General features: G+C 44.7%; 2 protein-coding genes across 6 annotated transcripts; both read right to left on the bottom strand.

Annotated features, from left to right (window-relative positions):
- Positions 1–3,757: 3,757 nt before the first annotated feature.
- si:ch211-151h10.2 (uncharacterized protein LOC567699 homolog) lies at positions 3,758–8,621 on the bottom strand. Its single transcript, XM_034605019.1, has 9 exons — positions 8,450–8,621; positions 7,166–7,406; positions 7,015–7,079; positions 6,080–6,218; positions 4,969–5,087; positions 4,698–4,878; positions 4,478–4,561; positions 4,298–4,390; positions 3,758–4,194 (listed from the first exon to the last, which is right to left on the bottom strand). Exons 1-9 carry the CDS (start codon positions 8,569–8,571, stop codon positions 3,868–3,870), a joined length of 1,371 nt encoding a protein of 456 aa, XP_034460910.1. The 5' UTR covers positions 8,572–8,621; the 3' UTR covers positions 3,758–3,867.
- A 1,466-nt stretch (positions 8,622–10,087) lies between these two features.
- Positions 10,088–20,689, bottom strand: prdm10 (PR domain containing 10). Of its 5 annotated transcripts, none has more exons than XM_034604999.1 (24): positions 19,778–20,689; positions 19,012–19,120; positions 17,961–18,122; positions 17,668–17,727; positions 17,472–17,576; positions 17,106–17,280; positions 16,510–16,751; positions 15,932–16,132; positions 15,638–15,710; positions 15,425–15,542; positions 15,222–15,342; positions 14,706–14,987; positions 14,586–14,597; positions 14,015–14,359; positions 13,678–13,833; positions 13,411–13,590; positions 13,216–13,326; positions 12,856–13,056; positions 12,597–12,740; positions 12,326–12,496; positions 11,959–12,093; positions 11,627–11,804; positions 11,445–11,542; positions 10,791–10,979 (listed from the first exon to the last, which is right to left on the bottom strand). In XM_034604999.1, exons 2-24 carry the CDS (start codon positions 19,081–19,083, stop codon positions 10,791–10,793), a joined length of 3,531 nt encoding a protein of 1,176 aa, XP_034460890.1. In that variant the 5' UTR covers positions 19,084–19,120; positions 19,778–20,689. The 5 variants fall into 5 exon arrangements, with proteins under 5 accessions (XP_034460893.1, XP_034460894.1, XP_034460890.1 ...); XM_034605001.1 differs by having other exon boundaries at positions 19,966–20,689; XM_034604998.1 differs by having other exon boundaries at positions 20,240–20,689.
- Between the last annotated feature and the right edge of the window lie 427 nt (positions 20,690–21,116).

Below are 21,116 nucleotides of genomic sequence, written 5' to 3'. Positions count from 1 at the left end.
ATGGTTACAAAGTTCCCCTAGTGCACACTCCCCCATTTTTTGTGTCACCTCTCAAGGATTTAAAAAAATATATTTTTTATATGAGCAATTTATGAAAAAAAAGAAATTGAAAAAGCTGCAAACTTTGCCTTTAGTTTCCTTTAATATTCAATTTCATATACTTGTTAATGTTTTGTGTGGAAATCAAATCAAACGGCCATAATAAGTATTATTAAATTATTAAAATTCAACGTTTGTCTTATTTTCCGCTCCAAGCACCATTTCCGTTTTTAACTAGTTTACTCACAACTTATCATTTAACAAATAACAAATCTAAATACTGAACATTCAGTATAATAACAAAACACAACCACATAGCGAACATGTGCAAAAGCTCCAGAGCTGATTTACCTGAAACAGGTGAAATGTAAACAAAGACTCGATTCTTCCTCAGGTCTCAGTCTTCACCGGGAATGAGGCCTCGTGGCCCAGAGCTCCCCCTTCAGGCCACTGCAGGCATCACGAGTAGTGGCTGAACAGGTAGATCACAGTTTATTCTATTTTCTAACATTTTACAGAAATCAGGCTTTTAAAACCCTTTTACTGAGACTTTGTTTTTACATTCACAGTTATGAATTCATCACTTGTTTATAATATATAACTTTTTGTGTTTTAAAGATTCTCAATCACACATAACACGCTCTGAATGGGATACAACTTGGTGTGTGAATAGAAACTGATTTAAAATGTTATGTTGGAGTAGCGAGGCCTTCGCTGACATTAAGTTCTCGTTTGTGGAAACTTCGAACCTGAACTGAAACCCCATTAACGTCGTCGAGTTTCGGCTTCCCTCCAGACACGTTAGATCGACCATAATAACTCGCGCGTTTATGGACCTTTGCTCCCCAAATGTCTACCATGTTGCTAATTGCGTCCATCTGTGGCTGGTGTTTTGATGTTTCGTCTCCGCGTGCAGCTGCACGTTGTGTTTCCAACAGCCTCTGGTGAAAAGTGCCGAGGCCTCAGCGTTATCTGTGTCCAGCCCTTTAATAGCAGCCATGCAGCGATGCTTTGTGATTCACCGGGAGGCCTTTGCTCTTTTTCTCCTTCTCTCCTGAACTTCATACTTGCACAGCTCAGTTTATTGGCTGTAATCAAAGTTTCCCATTAAAGCGTCCAGCCGATGACTGGTTTGGTTCAGACTGTGACATCCAGCAGACACCTGCACTTTGTGGAAAGAGAGTCAACGAAATGGAAGAATAAACACAAATGACCTTTAAACATTAAAACAAACATGTGATTTGATAGCAAAGGATCTGGTGGACGTACGTGTATTATACTTTGGAAAATACATATTGTATATATTTAGTGTTTGATAGGCCCATTTCTTACTGATATACAGATGCATCCGCAAAGAATTAGTAATTACAAAATGGGTTTTCTTTGTAAATTTTTGTTGACATAGTTAATTAATTGCTTACTTACTTTGTACGTTTGTTCATGGTCAGTTGGTAGGTTGGTGAGTTAGTTAGTTAGTTAGTTAGTTAGTTAGTTAGTTAGTTAGTTAGTTAGTTACTTTGTTTGTTTGTTCGTTCTTCGTTCTGATGAAACCGTTCTTATTTTATGTTAGGTTTTTGTTTTTCAAATTGTTTGAGTGAAATATGATTTGAGGACTTCGGGAAAGCTGCTTTGTTACAGAAGCTGTAAGACATGATATCGTTGTCACAGACTTCAGATCATTGGACAAACACTTATTTGAATAGGGCTGCTGCACACACACACTCACACACAAACATACACACACACACACACACACACACACACCTGTCCATGCACTGCTTCTTCTCTTTGGTATTTATCTGTCCACATACGGGCCTCCTAACTTCCTATGCAGCATTTTGTTGCTAATATTACTTTGCACCCTGACACCGTGAAGGAAAAACAAACCTCCAGGGAAGTGGAATTAAAACAGTTTATTTTACTTTGCACTTGTGAGGGTTTTGTGACGAGGTCTTAAGTTTGTCAGTATCAGCTGGCGGCCGTCCGTCCTGACTTGCGGTGCCATCACAGGAGGGATCAGCACGAATGTGCGCTGTGTGCACGCCGGTGACACCCGATCTTGAGTAATTGTCAGGATAAGGCGAAGGATTGACCTCTGCCATGAACCATATTTTCTGAAACAACACACACTTGAGCTGGCTTTGAAATGGCCTCTGCTCCGGGACGGGGACGGGACGGCGAGGAAGCTGGTCATCAACTTTTCAGTGTAACCAAACAAAGCCAGTGGTAATTTCATTGGCTCACTGTTACATTCTGAGCAGAGCAGATAGCCGGTGCCCCCCCCCCCACCGGACGCCGTCCCTCTGCTGGCCGTGACATCACATGCCAACTATGTGAGGCATGAGTTCATCCAGTCGGGCCTCATGAGAACGTGGAGCAGAGGTTGTTTGGTTTTAAACACAGTTTTGTCATTCACATCTCATAAAATCAACTCTCCACTTATATTGAAGCACTTGGAACCGAGAGCAGAGGATCTGCTGTGTTCTGTGTTTTCTGATTCCTGGAAAACGTTCCATATTCATGCAGCGTGTCATAACACATCTTTTTGTTTGGATTCATGCCTCTGGTCACTAACTTTAAATAACCAAACACACAACATCCCCCCCCCCCCCTCTCCACCCAGACATGGTGTGTTTGTGTCTGTGCTGTTGTGACAGCTCGGATCCTGCAGCATTCAGCTCGCATTCTTTTCATCCCAGATCCCCCCCCCCCCCAGGGGTCGGGGCCCCACCTCTCCCAATCACTGCCCCACCAGTGTGAGGGAATCAGACAGATGCAGGATCTGGCAGATGGTCAGCAAGTCCACGGTCAAACGACATCCACACCACTGCATACTGTACGGTCTCCGAAGAACCGGCACCCTGAGTGATTCTCATTAATTCCGTTGGAGGAGTCAGAGCCCGGTTCACAAACTGTCAGCTCACAGGCCTTCAGTGTGGAGCTGCAGGGTAATTGAATTTGGATCAAAGACATTCATGTCTTTCAAACAGGTCTAGAGGGCTGCTCAGTTTTTTAGTAATAACAGAAACGCTTCCGGCGTTGACCTCCAGTGCCCCCGTATACCTTCCTCTCCCCCCCCCACCCCCCCCTCTGCCCTCGACCTGGAATCCCTGCTTTGAAGGGCTCAAGTCACGGCTCAGTCTGATCGAGAGAGACAGAATGAAAAATTGTTGTGGAAAAGAAAGAAAATCTGGGATTTCTTAACATGCGAGTTGTTCCTCCTGCACATTAGAAGAACGCACCTCTCATCCTCTCGTGGACGAATCACTGGTTCAAAGTGAAACAGGAACAAGTCGCTGGATGATGCAAACAAGGCAGATATCCAGTATTACATGAAACTGGGATGTTTGATGAGATGAACCAGAAAATGAATATTCTGAAAACACGTAAAACTTGTGTCTGGAACCCATTTATTAGACACATGGAAGATTCTCGAGACTCAAGTTGTGACCGACCCGACCTTGAAGAAAGACCCATGTGTTTAACGTTAAAGTCGATTTGAGGGAAAGTGTCTCAGCCACGGTCGGTCATTGAAGACAGATCTCAGCTGAACATATATATTAATGTTGGATCATTTGTTGAATGGCTGCTGTGAGACACTTCAACTGTAATGACTGGTGAGAGTGCGCCCCCTTGTGTTTAAAAACCGAGATGAAATATTAAGAGAAGATGAAGAAATTCTGGATTCTGATACAACAACAAGGAAAAATGACACAACAGCAATAAATAGTTATTGTTTGAGGAAACCAGCAAATGATCAACATTTGACAATGAAAAACCTTTTTGTTTAACACATACAAGCACATTTTGATAAAAAAACAAAACAAATCATTTCCTCTTTCCAGATTTACGCAGGCGTCCGATAGTGGAGGAGAACTGCAGAGCCGACCTCTCGCACAGTGAGAGAGGAAAGTCGTCTCCCAGGTCTGTTTCCATCGAGGAGACAGAGGTGGAACAAGGCTCCAGTGATGAATCACTTGCGTGTCCCAGACGTGGGGAAGCCTGTGGTGAGGCTGGACATGAACCGGCCCCGTTGGCACAAGCCAGGGGCCTTGCATGTCCTTCCTGATTCCCCTTCCCAAGCCCCTCCAGGTGGGCCTGGAACGTAGAGGTCTGTTGTTCCAAGGAGAAGAAACCCTCCTGCACCTTGTCAAACTGCAGGGAGAGACAGGTTCTTTAGTCCTGGGGCGGGGGGGGGGGGGGGTTAACCCTACGAACAACACTGAGCTGTTTGTCTAAGGGGCAGAATTTACTGTACCTGCTCAATGTTGGACTGAAGCAGCAGCTCGGGCCAGACGGACTCACTGCTGCTCACCCTGTGGCTGATGTGAGTGTGACTCCACATTAACTCCTGTGAAACACGGAAAACAGGGGATTCTGGGTGAAGACGGCAGGGACATATCAGAGGTGGATGTTTCTTGCACGAGGAGAGGATCACCTGCAGCTGCCGCGTGGCGTCCTTCAGATGAGTCTGGCAGCACTGAAGTCTGCTCCTGTAGTGACTCAGGACTGAAAATAAATTCTTTGCCAGACAAATAAAATGAGAAATTAGGTCTCAGAGGCAGCGACAAAGCAAATGTTGATGCACCAAGATTCAAGCATATTTCTTATATCTAATAATACAACCAAACTGCAGACACTCTTCCACACCTGCTTACCTCTGCGTCCGTCCGGGCCAGGGCCACGTCTCCCTGGTCTTCACCCCCCTCTTTGGTTAGTGTGACCCCGGTGTGCAGCTCCTCCAGCTGAGCCCAGAGACCGTCCAGACCCTCCAGCATGTCCTTCACGCTGGCCTCGAAATCCCCCTGCACCTGGACGAGAGTACGCAGCGACCTCATCCTGTCAGAGCCGAGCGCGTGACGTTAATCAAACTGAAGTAATGTTCAAAACAAAAAAGGAAAAGCAGATGGTGTTAACGCTGAGCCTCACCTCTGCTGTAGGTAGGTGCAGAGGAGCTTCACTCTGTGTTTCAGCGTGGAGCCTCCGTCCACCTCGTCCAGCGTCACCTCTGATCCAGGATCAGCCTCCTCAAGGGCCAGAGACACTGACTGCAGGGACAAATAGAGGAGTGGGTTTAGTTTTGTGGGTTTGTTTGGTTGAACGAGGCCATTTAAAGGACTCCTTTAAAATACATGCACCATGGTGCCAGATGAAGACTGTGCAAAATTCTCACCTGTTGCATTTCATATCCATTCTATACGCAAACACATCTGTTCAACACATTTCATTCAGTTTAAAAAGCCAATAAACATTAAAAAATATTGGATTTCCTGTTGAGATTTAAGAAATGATTGATGTGACATTCACCAAAAAGGTTCCAACAAATGAAATGATAAACCCAACACGGCACATTAACAATCAAACGTCAAATTGCAAACACTCATAAATATATCAGTCCCCTACTCATCTTTTTTTTTTTTTACATTAGCATTAAAAGGAGGAATATCGTTCAAACTAGATTAAAAAGTTGAGAGCGAGAGGTTTTTATGAAGATGAAATTTCTTTTCTGAAAATCGTACTTTCTTTAGTCAGGCAAAAAGAAAAAGTTAAAGTTTGTCCTGAGGCTGGTGCACGGTCGAGTTCTTAGTCCAACGTGTCAGAACATTTGTAAGTAAGGTGAAACTAAATCTACTGTAGAAACAATGATGTTGAACATCTGGATAATTTGACCTGCCGGTGAATTAAGTGGAAAAACCACGTGTGGGACAAACCGGCTGATGTCTCACAGACTCTATACTTAATGTTGCTCACACAGGAAAGACAGATGGAAAAGAAAGATGAAAATAAATCTCCCCTGGCAGTCTGGTTAGTTCAGAGTGCAGACGACAGCCGCTCACCGATGCTGTGTGTTTCGCCCGGGGTTAGAATATCTGCGTGTTCCTGAGTGACACGTCGGATTCCTGTAATATGTAATATCACCCCAAAAAAATGTCTTAACACTGATCTACACGCAAAGAGAAACTTGAACAAGCACAGGAGATGACAGGGATTGCTGGAGGCGGCCGTGTGTGAGAGAGTGAGGTTGGTTTGACTCTCTTACCTTCAGCCTGGAGAGCAGGGCCTGGATGTGGGGGACACTGGGGTCTGGGACGGGCTCCTGGAGGACACACAGCAGCAGGCTGTTGGCCAGGGCGAGGGCCAGAGGGACGTGGAGGCCTGGGCTCCGGGACGGGGACGCCCTGCAGAAATAAAGACACGGTGACCATTGTTTTATTTTGCAGCTGCGGTGCATGTGATCAGCCTAAAGGGGGACATGTCCCTCTGCTACTCATCGTCCTCCACTGGACACCAGCATCAAATTCAACTGACCCTCTGGTTCTGCACCAATCTACTCGAAGTTTTTGTTTGTCTGTTAGTTTGTTCGTTAGCAGAATTACACAAAAACAATGCAAACCAGGTGAAAGGAAAGTGAATCAATCACACATCATCCTGAGAAGATGACTAATCAGGTAAAATCATATATTTTAGGTGTACGAGGGCCTTTAATTGATTATCTCTGGAGAGGAGGTTTATGCTTTCACCCCTGAGTGTTTGTTTGTTTGTTTGTTTGTTTATAAGCAAGATTACGCAAAAATTACTGGAAAGATTTCCACAAAACTTGGCAGAAAGATGTGATAGAGTCCAGGAAGGAGCTCATAACATCCAGGATCCAGGATTAGTTTATTTCATATTTTCATTGATTTCTCAGAGAATAATTCACGGATCTTGATGGAAATAAATGTTAAGGTGACTGAAATCTATGAGTGTGTGCGATTTGGTGCAGATCCAAATAAAATGGGGTTTCACGGGAGGAATGAGCTCCAATGAGTGTCACTGAAGAACTGGAATATGTGCTTTGAAACAACAATACATGCAAAAATAAAAGTCTACACAGGTGTAAAGATGAAGACACCAGTGGTTCCTCTGCATGCGTTGAAATTACACTTTTCTTAATCGCATAAATAAGTTGTAACTATGAAAATAACGTTGTCTCACCATGAACACTGGATATTTCTGCTTTCCGTCACCTCCTCCTGCTGGTTCCTCTGCGGTGGCTCCCCCTTGAATTAAAGCAAAGTCCCTGAATAAACATGAGACCATTAAAATGCAGGATGAAGTGAGATCCGGCTCACGAGGCCACGCTCACCTGGTTGTGTCCTGGCCGCAGGCGGCACCTCAGGGCCTGAACACAGCCTCCCAGCACCGTCCACAGGAAACACACCAGCAGCAGCCTCCAGCACACATCTGGCGGCGCCTCCACTTGGCAGACTAACCACACTACACCTACTGGGGCAAAGTACCAGTAGCTCCTCCAGGGTCGCAGTGTCCTCACAACCTGGGACCAGGATGTGAGACGAGGCTGAGCATCAGCTGGTGGTGGGTTTGATCTGTGGCAGCGAAGACGTGATAGGAAGAGATCAGTTGAAAGAGAGTGAGGAGTGGAACAACATCTGGTGCCAAATGGGAAGAGAATTGGAATAAATTGTGATGCAAATATGAATTTAGGACTCAAACACACGAGGTAAAGTAATTTGACTGAAGATTTAGTTAAATAAACATTCATTTGAACATTTTCTGTCCCCAAATTCCTCTTGATAAGCATCAGAGTTAGAATTTAGGACATTTTCAACTCTCCAAGAAGAAGAATTACATTTGAGAAGCTCTGTTTTTATAGCAACACATGACACGAGATGTAATAATGCAGAGATCTCGTGCTTCGGCTTTCACACAACTGGTTTTATTTGTAAATCTTGGGATCAGGATTAGAATTTAGGATTTAGATTTTATAGTTTAATTCAGGGATATTGGTGGAAGTGTCTCAGCGACACGAAGGTTATGATATAAGATGAGTGTGTCTTGTGTTTTCTGGTCGTCTGTGTGTTATGTTTGTTGAGTTTATAATATATTCTGCCTGTTTTTGCACATTTGAAAACTAAAATATTTAAAAGAGAAGTTTGAGGTTTTAATCAATGCATATATCAAAATGATTATTTCCCAAATCAGCTCTGTGCAATAAAATGTACCGTCACCTCAGAACTTGTAGCTCACTTATTATTTCTACACTGTTTTCATTTGTCGTGCAATCAATTATTGAGTTTCAGCGATAAGTTTCTACTCTAAAATATAATATTAAAAAGACTTTGAGGTTTTAATCAATGCATTTATTCATCATGATGGACCAATGGTTATCCCCCAGTCCAGCTCTGTGAAGGATCATTTACAGTTTGCTCAGAACTTGCAGCTCATGTGTAATAAGCGTTTAGATGTGAACTCAGCCATCAGATACCCCGACAGATTATCGGCCTAATGGAGCAGAATAGCAATTTTCTTTCAGCAGTCTGAGGAGAGAGAAGCACTCAGACGTCTCCTCCCGGCAGCAGCGGCTAATCAGAGACCTGCCACTCAAACCCTGACCCACAGCTCTACATACCTCTGCAGGTTTCCTCTCCTCTCTGCAGCCCCCCCGTCCTCTCTGACCTCCTCCATCCATTGACGGTCTCCTCGTCCGGCTGCCCTCTGACCCGCGGCGTGGACGACTGTCAGCTGAGGCATGAGGGCGACTCAGGCACGGACATGCTGCCGGAAACTAAAATGACTCGAGCAGCACACACCTGCTTGAGATGTGATGGTTTCTGTGACAGGACGAGCTGGCTGGACTGGTTCTGCTGGAAGATTAGTTTTTATTTAGGCAGCGGCTCTTTCCCTTTCCCACATTCTGACCCAGGCAGGAATGTTTCAAACATACTGATGTCAATTGTTTGGAGGACAAGCCCTGCTCCACCCAGGAAACAAATACCACCCGTCCAACAGTCACTTCAGCCTGAATCACAGACACAGACGGGTCGTGTTAGTTCTCAACCTGCAAGAAATTCATCTTCACAAGACAACACATTTCAATTCATTCATATCTGAGGTTCAAACTGTTTCTATTGTTTGAAGATGCTGAAGAACTTTGCTGTTGCTGATGAATTAGACCCTGACTGATGAAGACGAGTACATTTACAGACGCGGAAATTATCTGGACATTTTTTGCTCCATAGTCGTCATATCGAAGTGAACAGAAAAAACATGTGCACATATAAAACAATACAAACGTTCAACACATGGTAATAATTACTATTTTTAATAATTGCAGTTATGGTAAAGGGAATAATAATCTTATAACATCTCTGCAATATTTTATTTTATAGCAAAAGTCTTTATCTGTTCTTAATGGATTTTGTTTGTTTTATTATTCTCTTGCTTGTTTTATTCACAAATACTTTGTAAAACAAAGTGCAATAGAATTTGCTATTATTATAATTATTGTTTCTTCTGTCCAGAACACCAGCCTTACTCCTGCGAGAACTGTCGTCACTGAGGAACCATTATTTTTCTATTAACAACAGACATGCCTTGCTTATGAGCACATCAGTAACCCAGGCGGACTTTTCATTATATTTTATTGGAACTCTTCCTGCTGAATTATAGTCTCATTTCTCAGTTAAGTGCAAAGGAAATATGAGATGTGATGAGTGAAATTATACTTTACTGGTGTTTGCCCTAAAACACGAAGCTGCACTTTACAGGTTTTTCAGGGGAAATAATTGTTCAGTTGCAAACCTGTGATGCTGCGACTAAATATTTCACTGGTGACACCTGAGGCTCTAAAATGATATGTTGTACTTTCAAGTCATTTTCTTTGTACGTGTGAATCAGAGGAAAATCTGTTTTTTTATTTGGCTCCAAGCTGATGGATTCCTGCACCGGGTTAAAGAAATAACCTCCACGTGTAGAAAGCTGAACATTTGTCTTCTCAGACCATTAAAGTGTCAGGGAAAGAAACATAACGATTCTAATTTGAAAAACATGTTCTTCTTGATTTCAGTGTTTCCTGTTTGTGTACAGGTGTTTTCCACAACCCTGTGACATCACTGGTGGGTGTGGTTACAGGCGGAACAGCGGTGTTCCCATGACGTTTAAAAATTCAATCCCAAACATTAAAGGTGAATTGTATCCATGGTAACTCTGCATCATCTTGACCCACAAAGCCCTTGAGATCATCCAATGAATTTTGGCGAAGTAGAACTGATTGTGTTTGCTTTTCTAAGTTTTACTACAAAAGCACAGACGTTGTGGTTGTTGACAATGAGAAAGAAAATGAGTAAAACAACCAGCGTGTGAATTAAAACAACAAACGTGTGACACATTTCAAGGAGGAAGTTCAGGGAGAATTAAATCACACCAGATATCAGCCACAATGACACACACACGCTACACAACAGAGGGTGTGTGGTTCACTCACACAAACATGAGACAAAAACATGATTAGCTGTCCTGTACAGTGTTCACATATTTTTCCACCCTCTCTCCAGACTTTCATTTACAAATACTATACTTCAAGAAATGTCAATAACTTTATAAATATGTAAAATGGCAACAAAAAACGTGAAAGAACTAAGCAACAAAACTTGTGCAACTTTTCCAGACCTTAAAATGATGACTGTAATATTTAATGTTCACACAGGAACCCTGCAGATATCTCTGAAAAAGTCCATCATTTCAAAACAGGTGTAGCTTTTGTTTTTTCTATATTCTGTTTTGCGTTTTTCTTTCTGTTAAACTGACCGACACATAAAACTGTGCTCGTCCCCTTCATCCCCTCCTTCTTCACTTCTGTATGAATCTGTTTTCCGTTTGCATATGACTTTGTGTTTGTTCATTCGTGTGCGTACAAGCATCTGAGGTCTACATGCATGGTCGGTCTCTGTGAGAGTTCGTCACTGTGCACTTCAGGGTTTTGTGATGTGAACTTCACTAGCGCCGCTGCTGTTGGTCGTCGTGGTGATGATGTACTGCGTGGGGCCTTGCGAATTGGTCGGCTGCTGCTCCAGCTGCTCGGCGTGGGCCTGCGTCGTGCTCTGGGGAACCGGCTGTTTGGGCTCCAGCTCGCTCTGACCCTCGGAGATCACGTAGTGCGTCTGCAGGGACGGGAAAGACAACATTTATGTTTTCACGTGATGTCGCCACATTCAAATCTGAATTTCTGCTCATTTTTTACAGCCACAGTATCAACACTGATCATCACACAATGATCGATACTTTTCTTTAATCAGTCAAATCTTTCTTCATAGCTGCGCGTGCGTTCGTTCATAATTCAGCTCGTCTGTTTTGCGCTGACACACAAACCGACACACGCACTCACACATGTGTAAACTCTGACTGGGTAAAAACAACAGAATTTGTATGAGAATGAATGGAGAGAGGAGATGGCCGCGTGCCGGAACTATTCTGTTCTAAGCTTTTTGCTCCATTTAAACAGCTGATCCCTAATATCTGGTTTCCACTGTATAGGGAGAAAAATGTAACTGCTTCAGATGTACAGGATCCTGATTTATATTTAAATACTTAATACCTTCCTCCCAACAAGAGTCTGCATCACTCACCGTTTTCACCTGGTTGTTGTTGACTCCCGACCCAGGTTGGCTGGCCTCAGTGATCACATACTGTGCGTGAGGTAGAGCCATCATCTGGATCTCCGACGCTGGAGCGAAGAGACGTTAACATATTAATTAACATGCAATCCAACAGTATAGAGCCGTCACACTATAAAGCACACGTGACTTACAGTAACCTCGGTAGTTCCAGTTCCCGGGTATGTAGGCGTGCTGGACGGTCCCCTGCTGCGACTGGGCGCTGCTGGTCTGCAGCGTGTGGCTCTGAGCTAAAGTGACGGGGGTCAACTGGGTGGGGCTCATCTCCTGACTGGGCTGCTGGGAGGTGGGGCTTAGTGGCTGACCAGTTACCTGAGGGAGGAGAGGTGGTGGTTATCAAGTTTAACCCAATTTCTATAACAAAATGCAAAGGTCAACGGGATATTGAGTGTATTTGAAAACAATAACTTATGTGTACTAAATTCTTCATGGAATGAATCCCAGAGTGAGTGTGATGAGGGTTTACCTGGGTGGCACCTTGTCCGGTGCCTGAAGGCCCGGTGACCTGGATGTGTTGAACCTGGATGGAGTGCTGACTGTAGCCGTGAGGGTCATGCAGCTGACCCACATCTGTCGGGTGCTGTGAATGTGGAGAGGAAGCCTGTGGAACACAGAGAAAACAACAGGGACACGTTACGGTTTATAAAAATCACCTCAACCCACAAAATATTTAACCTGCAATCTAAATTTTCAGCCTTCAGCCACAATGGTTCATATACTCCTATGTTAGACATGCAGGTCCTTCAGTCTACAGTGATGCTCCCACCAATCAAAGTAAATGACTGTGATTGTGAGGAAGGACGCTGTTGGGATACTCAGATTCTGGATCTTACCGGAGCCACCTGCACCACCTGCAGCTGAATGTGCTGTGGCTGCGTCAGGTTGCCTCCTGTCTGAGAGACGGGGATGTACTGGATCCTCTGGTAGTCGCCCTGCGCCGTGCGGTAGTCTGTTGTGAGTGTTTGTGAAAGCTCCGTCATGGCCTGCGTCAGCAGATCTGTGGTCTGTGGATAGAATTATTTAATTAGTTGATCATTTGTTCTTATTTCCTCCTTTGTTTCCGTCTTTCTTCTTCTGTATCGAGTGTTCACAACTCTTTCTTACCACTACAGCCTCAGCTGTTTGTCCGTCTGCACTCACGACGGCAGGAGAACTACTGATGACTGCTGTTGTCAGAGGAGCCTGGATGGTGTTGGCGAGCTGAGCAAACTCTGGATGTTTCTTCCTGATGTGCTGAACCATCTTAGTCTGAGACATGAACACACAGAAAGTCATCTGTCAGGTCTGTAGTTGAATCGTGTCGAATGGTACATTGAAGATTTTCACTTAGATAAAAGGTCTTTAACTCAGTTTCATTACAAACCTTGCTGCTGTACTGTTTGGCGCAGTGTGGGCAGCAGACGGGTGCGGTGGCGATGGTGCCGGTCAGCTGGGTGTGTGTGCTCAGCATCGGGTCTGGTTCCCCAGGAGCAGCTGGTCGCAGCTTACGGATGCTGGGAGGCAACTCTGCCCCTGGGTGGTTCTTCAGTATGTGGGCTTTCCTCTTACTGGCACTCTTATAGACCTGCACAGAGATCAGTTCATTACAGAGACCTATCCATATCATAATGAAGACCGGTCTCCTCTGATCTGATTCAGGTGAAGCAGAGGTTAGCAGATTTGGAAGATACAAAAAAAACACTTAACAACTTTGTTTGAAATAACTGGAAGTGGAAAAACAAACCTTGTCACAATACTGGCAGAAGTAATCTCTGTTGGGTTTGATGATTGGCAGCGTTAACTCAGGCACGTCATCGATACGCATCTCAGGATGACGCTTGGACAAATGATTAACCTGAAACCAGAAAGATAAAGCTGTGAAACGTGCACTAAAAAGTAATGAAAAACAAAAAGAGCAGTTCTGTGACTTGTTGCTCACCAGCATTCCTCTGCGTCTGAATCCCATCATGCACACTCTGCATTTGAACATGAAGCTCTCAAAGTCCGAGTTGGGCACCTTCAGTTTGAGGGTCTTGGAGCGGAGGATCCGATCCGCCTTCTTGGCCTCTCGGTCGGGATTGTGCATGCGCTGCATGTGCTCCCGCAGCTTATCTTTCCTCTTAAGGTCACAGGAGGGTTATGGGTAAGAGCTCACAGATCTACGCCACAAGACGTTGTCTCTCAAGGTTTTCAATACTCATCTTACCTTGAATTGTTTGCCACATGTTGAGCACAGGAAGTCCTTGCGGTCCGAGTGGCGCAGCATGTGCAAACGCAGCTTGTCCGGCCGGCAGAAGGCCTTATCGCAGTGAGGGCACTGGAAGATCTTCTCTGAATGGAAGCAGCGTATGTGCTTCTTCACCTGAGGACCAGAACATTTTGTATAATTTCAAACCAGACTTTAAAGAGATCTATTGCTTCAGTCAAGAGAACACACTTGGGTTTTTGGGGCTGATGCCAATACCGATATCAGATTGAATATATCGGTTAATGATGATATCAGTTGGGCACCAAAAAAAAAAAAGGAGACAAACATTACTAACCTGGATGAAGTCAGTGAACTTCTTCTTGCAGGAGGGACAAGTGTAGCACCCGTCCACAGCATGCACCCCTATGTGGTCTTTGAGCAGGTCCAGCTTTTCAAAGGTATCCTGGCATAGGAGACAGGCGTAGGAGCGGTTCTCCGTGTGCACCAGCAGGTGGTCCTCCAGGGCCGAGTCGCTCATGAAGCTCTTGCTGCAGATGTGGCAGGTGAAGGTGTAGGCGTCGCGGCCGTGGACCCGCAGATGCTGATCCAGCTTGTCTTTGTCCCGGAAGGCCTTGCCACAGTGTGTGCATTTGAAAGGACGGAAGCTTTTCCTGATGAACAGGTGCTGCAGTGCTGCATTCTGAGACAGAAACGAGAGAGAGAGAGAGAGGAACTACTAAGAGAAAACATCCAACTGTGTTTCCTGACATTGATCTGCAGAGACACGGGAGGAGGCGGATTGATGCAATGGAGTGTGCAGGACGGGGGAATATCCTGAAATGTCGCATGAACATTGACACCATGGAAAATGACAAAGGGAATCTTTAGAATTGGTGTTTTTCTGGCATCCTCCCCGTCCCACCTACCTGCACATCCATCTTTGAAGGAGCCACGCATTGAGGGAGAGAGACACATGGTTTTAAGGCAAATCATAGCCACGCTGACTCTAACAGACTACATCTAAAACACAGAGTCTCCCATCTTACCCGTATCCTCTTGGCGCGGCGCATATCCTGAGATGAGAGGTGGCCGTCTGATTGGCTGTGCTGTGCCGGGTCCTCCTTCAGTGAAACAGGCAGCTCCGTGTTGGAGGGTGGGATGATGGATTCTGTGACCGGTTCCCCTGCTGGAGGTATGAGCTGATCCTCCTCCAGCTCCGTCCCGGCCTCAGTCTCCAGCTCCATCTCCATCTCCACCACCTTCAGCCCATTCTGAGCTCCCTCCTCATGCTCCTCCAGCGGCTGCTTCTCCGTCAGTTCCAGCATCTCCTGATTAGATCAGAAATTTAGATTGTTTTTTTTAAATGTTGCTTCAAAGCTCATTTAATTTACGATGCAATATTTGGGATAATCCTGGTGAGCATCTTGTTCCGTTAACATTTAATGAATTAATCTGTCGGTGAACTTTTCCGATAGACGTTAGCTTTAAATGTTGATCAGAACTTCTCTAAATCAATTAATGAATCGAGTAATAAACACAGGAAGCAATAATGTGACTCTTACTGTTGTCTTGTCCTCACCAGTGTCTACTGGTGGATCCATGCGTATAAACTTCGGCGGCCGCCCCGGTCTTCTTCCTGTCCCAAATCTCTTCCTGCTTCTTCCTCGACCTCGGCCTTTGGATCTGACAGAGCGAAGACAGTGAAGAGGTCGTAAAAGCTGTAGTGCAATAAAAACTAACGTGAGAATAAGAAAGTGTCAGTTACCTTGTAGCAGAGTTAAACTTGTCGTCGTGCATGTTGAGATGTTGCTGCAGTTGTTCAGAGCTCACAAAGCGACAGTTACATTCGTAGCAGGGCCAGTTCTTCTCTTGCTCGTGCAGGACTGAAGAAACGACAGAAAGTGAGGACCAGACTCTTATAATAGTTTGTAATGAGACATGTGTGATCATTAACAGCTGAAACAAAGCGTGGACTGACCTTTTCTCTCTTCTTCCGTCACGTCGTGGATCTTATGATGGACAAACTCTGCATATGATGCTGCGTACCACACCTGCAGAAGGAAATTGCATAATAAACAAACTTCAGTGATTAGGACTGAGTCATTCTTCTTTAAGTTCTAGTTTATCTCCACCAGCCAAATATCTGGCTCCGAATTTTCTAGATGTGTCAGGCAGCTACACTTTTTATGGAAACAGCTCCCTGCAGCTGGAAATGGTGGTAACCAGAGCACCCAGTAATGAAAAGCAGCACAGCTCTTTACGCAGGACTGACCTTGAGCTCTTGTTTTGGTCGGATGTTCTTGATGGTCGTGTAAAATATCTCTGAGCCGTACTGATACGCCACCAGATTCTGCTCCAGGTGGTTCAGAGCAGGTCTCACGAACATCATCCAGTTACAGCTGTCCTCATCAGACAGGTCCAACCACATGTCGTTAGACTTGTGTTCATCTTTGTCTGCATCCAGCACACACAGCTGCAACAGGCAGAAAGGAATTTGATGATTGCACACTCAAAGGTTCTGGTTTCTATAAACAAATAAAACTTATAAAACATTTAAATTCAACATATTTCCTTTTTTTTGTTCCTTTGATGGGACACTATAAAATGTTGCCCTCTTTGCTTCTGGCTGCAGAGCGACAGTATCAAAACCCTGTGATTACTTGATTCCAAGCCAAACTAAAGTCACTTCCGATTATAAAGGTTCAGGTTTTCACTTCCTGTGGCCAAAAGGTTCATCTACCCAATAAAAAGACTTAAGGCAAAATAGGATATTCATATTTCAACGTTTAACACCGTGCAGCTAAAAGCCAAAATACAAATGTCACAACTAATTGTTGTCAACTGATTTACTTTCAGATGGATGTAGTGGTCCTGCAGTTCGCTCTGAGGAACCAGGGGTCCTTCCACCGGGCCGAACTGCGTGCGTTTTGGGATGTGTCTCTTGGAGAACACCCCGCCCAGGAAGCGATCCATGTAGAGGACCAGAGGCAGACTGGCACGGGCCTTGGACACCACCGGCCGGCTGGGGATGGGGTGCAGCGGACCGTGTTTCAGACACACGGAGACGTTGGCGTTGTTACACTCCTCGCACCCTGAAAGGCCACAAAAATGTGAAAGTCAGAATCACCACAATACAAAGCTGATGTGGTTTAACTGTTAAACCCTGAAAATATAAATGGAATATAAATGTCTTTACGATCCAGAACATCAGCTCTGCAGAAAATGTTAAATTGTGCAGGTTTTCATCTTAAAATATTGATAAAATGCCCCAATTGTCATTTATAGGCCCTACTTTGCTTTATTGTTGTAACTAAACAGTGTTGACAGCAATATTAAAACATGATATCTGTGATTTCATTGCTCCTGTCTTATCTACTTGAGTGACAGAGAGTCTTGACAGAGACAGATGAGAGAAGCCTGTTTTCACTGAGGAGACCGTCACTCACAGAGGTTGTGAGGGTTGAATGATTGAGGCTGACAAGGCTCCCACTCATCAATCTCAGACTCCTCTTCCTCTTCTTCTTCAGAATCATCTGTGGAGTCCGTGGCCCCGAGGGGACTGGAGGGGGGCTCCACCATGTCCGCCATGGAGGTGAGTGAGTTAGACACAGACAGCTGCTCCTGTGTGTTTGATCATGTCAGAGAGATAATTGTCAGTCTGTTGTTTTACGTAACCCAAGTTCCCTTCAGGTTTGGCCTAATCATGTGCAACAGTACAACAAAAATAAAAAGTATAAATGTATTCTTAGACAGTTTTACACAAATATACTTATTATTTATAAAACCAAAACTGCAGAAAAATGTGTTTTCACCTGCGTCACAGGCTCCAGGATGGCTTGTGGAGCGTCTGCTACATTACTGAGGACGTGCAGATTGGCAGTGTTCATGTTCTGTCCGCTGGGCAGCAAAACCGTGACCTACAGATGGAAGTCAGCTACGTTATGGTTCTGTAAAAACAATGCGTCACACAGCGAGCTGACAACGTGACAGTGCCTGGTAAACACCAACCTGCTGGGTCGTACCATCCTGCTGAATGTAAGCCACCTGTGGCTGATCAGCAAATACAGCCTGAAACAAAAAGGTACGACAACGGTGTGAGCAAATCATGCATGTTATCAGGTTTTCATATTATTTGATGTAAATCTTCAAAAGGTCAAAGCTGATTTTTTTTAAACCATCTATTAGGTCTAATAGTTGAAAATGACATTCAACCCCATCTGCCCTTTAATGCATGTTGCATTTCTTGAGACTATCATCTACATACATATGATTTCAGCAGAACATCTCTAGCCCAGTCTTACCTGAGTGCCGTCTGCAGGGTGTATGTAGACCAGCGTGTGTTCTGCAGACTCCACAGAGGCGAAGGAGTTCCCGTCTGCTGTGTAAACCACCTGCTGCTGTCCCCGGTCCGCCTGGTCTCCGCTGTACACTATCTGGGCCACGGTGCTGCCTTCGAAATGCACCTGGAACACACGTGCACAAGTCTCAGAAACGGGTTTGAACCACCTGCAGCACTAGTGCACCCTCATGTGACTCAGCACACATGAATACACTGCTAGTTCTTATTTAAAAAGGTACTAAACGTAGAGTTTTGTGCAAACATTTTAGGCACTAAAAGTAAAGCTTTTTGAAAATAAAGTCATGAATACTTTTCATTTATTATTAAGTGTGCAAAACAAATAAAACTACATCATCTAAGTATTAGGTGTCACCGCCCGGCAGCAGTTCTCCTAAAAGCACACGTAGGTTGCTGCAGGTAGCTAGGAGACCCTGCCACAGTGGATTAAGTCTGTATCCGTCTCTTCATGTGACCCCGTAAGGACTCCCATCACATTGAGATCAGGGCTTAGTGGGGGCCACACGATCTGTCCAAATCCTTTTGGAGGGTAAGGAACCGCTACATGGAAAACCTCACTCTATTCTATTAACTGAAGTTATAAAAGTAGATGGTGAATGTTGGGATTCAGCAGAAACTACATCAGCAGATGAAGAAGTGTTTTTTCTAGTCCGGTGGCATGTGAGTGTGCACGACAAATCTGACCACCATAAAATCTTGACCGTCAGCCGCTCTACTCCCTGCTGACATATTCAGTCTGATTGTTTTCCATTTGGCGAACCTACATAATGTTTTATTCACTGTTTATCATATTGATCTTTTTGTTAGATTGTTGTTTGTGTCTCTGCCTCATACGGTGACCTTGAGTGCTGTGAAAGGCTCCTATAAATAAAACGTATTATTATTATTATAAATCTGAGAAGCTGAAAATCCTCCTCTGATGCAGCAAATGTGCGACAACCCTTTCCCCACATCCCACAGCTCTTTAAAGGTGTCAGTTTGGAGGCCGTGCAGACCTGTGTGGCGTTGTCTGAATCGCTGTTTGCAGCCTGACTCCACACAGCGGAGGGCTCCTGCTTGGTCTCCATGGCAGCTCACTTCACTCCTGAGACAGCCGGGGGAGGCCTGTAATGCACAAGGACAAGAGGATGTGGGTGATTGAGATGAGACAGGATAACATAAATAACGGTTTATCGGTCCCACAATGGGGAAGTTTGCAATATTGCAGCAGCAAGAGTCAAAACAGGCATCAGAAAGTAATAAGTAGGTGTCAGATTATGATTAATAGCAATGCATTGAGTGACAGTGAGTGGGGCTGACAGGGTCATGGATGTATCTGTAGAGGAGATGTGCACATGTCAGTGGATTTCTATGGATTTCTTTATTGTCACAGCTGTTATCAGAGTATTCCCGAGCTGGACTTGTGTATCTGGGGAGAAGCTGCAGCAGTGAGGTCAATCTGAGCTGAGAGACCCCCCGGGGATTCAAACCCGTGTGTCAGCTGAGGCAGATGTTCGAGTCTCCAGGAGCCAAAATAAAGCAGCGTGTCACCGCTGCACGCAGAGCGGGCCACACGGAGCTCCTCGGCGGGGGGACGAGGGGTTCCCGAGGCCGCGTGAGACGGGATAATGTGCCTAAAAACACCCGCATGTCGCCACAGAAGCTCCGGCGGAGAGCCGAGAGACTCCGAACCCGCTCAGAAACCCACTTGGTTTAATCAATAACAAATCCGATCCCCCCCTATTTTAACCCTGCAGGTTCTCGGTCCCAACCGGACCATACCACAAAAAGCAGCGCCGCAGAAACCCGGGCATTTGCTGCGGCGCGACGTTAGCTCCGCGGCTAAATAGTCCCGATGTGACGGCGACCGCGCAGACATTTGAAGCCTGTCGGGCTCCGGGACGTGGAGCGCAGGCTGTCATCCCCGGCTGGAGTGGCTTTCGGGCGGATTACTGTTTGCAGGGACCCACCCGTCCCCCGCTCCTAGTTGAGCCCAGCCCCGCCGGAGCGGCCGAGGACAAGGAAGACCCGGCTCCATTTTGGGTGGAACTACCAACAACAGCCGCATCCGAGGAGACGCGACGGGGAAATTACGATTTGAAACGGGCGAGAATCCGCCGTAAACACCGCGAACATTCAACGTGTATCCGCGGCAATAGTCCGGAGAAGCGGGGCTGCGGAGGCCGCCGTGGAGGAATCCCCGCTTTTCTTACATTTAGTGGAAAACGTACAAGTTGTTCTTACCTCAGAGTTGGTAGCTGCAGAGATGGCCGCATTGCATATATTAACATAATCTGCCTGGCAACACGGAGGAGCGTGGCCTCCGATTGGTGCTTGTTGACGTTGAGGAGCAGAAATAGCTTCTGGTTTTATTTTGTTTTGTTTTTTTTAATATCCAACACAGCTCGTGCGCACGTTGACATTTTATAAAATGTCTGAATATTACATTTTTCCGTAAACACGTTAAAAATGTCGCCACCACAAGTTACTGAGCAGGTTTATGTCATTGCAGCTGCAGCCAATCAGAAAAATCCTTCGTCGGAGTCGTCCAATGGAATTAAACCTCTCACCCAATCATTTTTTTTGATTCCTCTAATAAGAATTTCAAGATGTTGATAACGTCACTTTCTCATTTTTTTATTAATATAGTTTATTAAATTTATATACAATATATTTAAGGTGCAAAATTACGAGTTTACTATCATATGAAATTCTTCAACTACAATTAATCATATTTGAAAAGCTTGTGACACTGAATATTTAACATTAAACCTCAAGTGAATAAATCAACAAATGTGATAATTTTGCACTATTTGTCTAAATAAATATTATTTTATGATTCATGATTCATGTTGTTTTTATTTTGAAGTGATTTTTTGAAGCAGAATGTTTTCAAGTCTGCACTAAAGCGGCTTATCTAATGTAATGCTACAATATGGCCACTAGGAGGCAGTGAACACACTACTTATGATCAAGACTCTCCTCTGCCTCCAGTGGTCAAATGGCGTCAATGCAGACGTGATGTCATAGTCACACTTCCGGTGAATACTTTTAAAAGGATACAGCAAAGTCAACTGTATAAAGAACTTTTTAAACAAAGTAAATAAATACAGGAGACAAA

The sequence above is a fragment of the Hippoglossus hippoglossus genome, chromosome 13 (assembly GCF_009819705.1).
Source record: "Hippoglossus hippoglossus isolate fHipHip1 chromosome 13, fHipHip1.pri, whole genome shotgun sequence".
Taxonomy (NCBI): Eukaryota; Metazoa; Chordata; class Actinopteri; order Pleuronectiformes; family Pleuronectidae; genus Hippoglossus; species Hippoglossus hippoglossus.
The sequence above is the reverse complement of the archived record's forward strand: the minus strand, read 5'-3'. Positions and strand labels throughout refer to the sequence as shown.

What these genes read in the sequence shown, in the direction of transcription:
- si:ch211-151h10.2 (XM_034605019.1), bottom strand. Translation starts at nt 8,571, where the DNA reads ATGCCTCAGCTGACAGTCGTCCACGCCGCGGGTCAGAGGGCAGCCGGA. An exon ending in AGGAGAGGAAACCTGCAGAG is followed by an intron (nt 7,407 to 8,449) that starts GTATGTAGAGCT and finishes TCGCTGCCACAG; the next exon opens with ATCAAACCCACCACCAGCTG. An exon ending in TGGCCCGGACGGACGCAGAG is followed by an intron (nt 4,562 to 4,697) that starts GTAAGCAGGTGT and finishes TGTCTGGCAAAG; the next exon opens with AATTTATTTTCAGTCCTGAG.
- prdm10 (XM_034604999.1), bottom strand. Translation starts at nt 19,083, where the DNA reads ATGGAGACCAAGCAGGAGCCCTCCGCTGTGTGGAGTCAGGCTGCAAAC. An exon ending in GACCAAAACAAGAGCTCAAG is followed by an intron (nt 15,711 to 15,931) that starts GTCAGTCCTGCG and finishes TTCCTTCTGCAG; the next exon opens with GTGTGGTACGCAGCATCATA. An exon ending in CTGGTGAGGACAAGACAACA is followed by an intron (nt 14,988 to 15,221) that starts GTAAGAGTCACA and finishes TGATCTAATCAG; the next exon opens with GAGATGCTGGAACTGACGGA.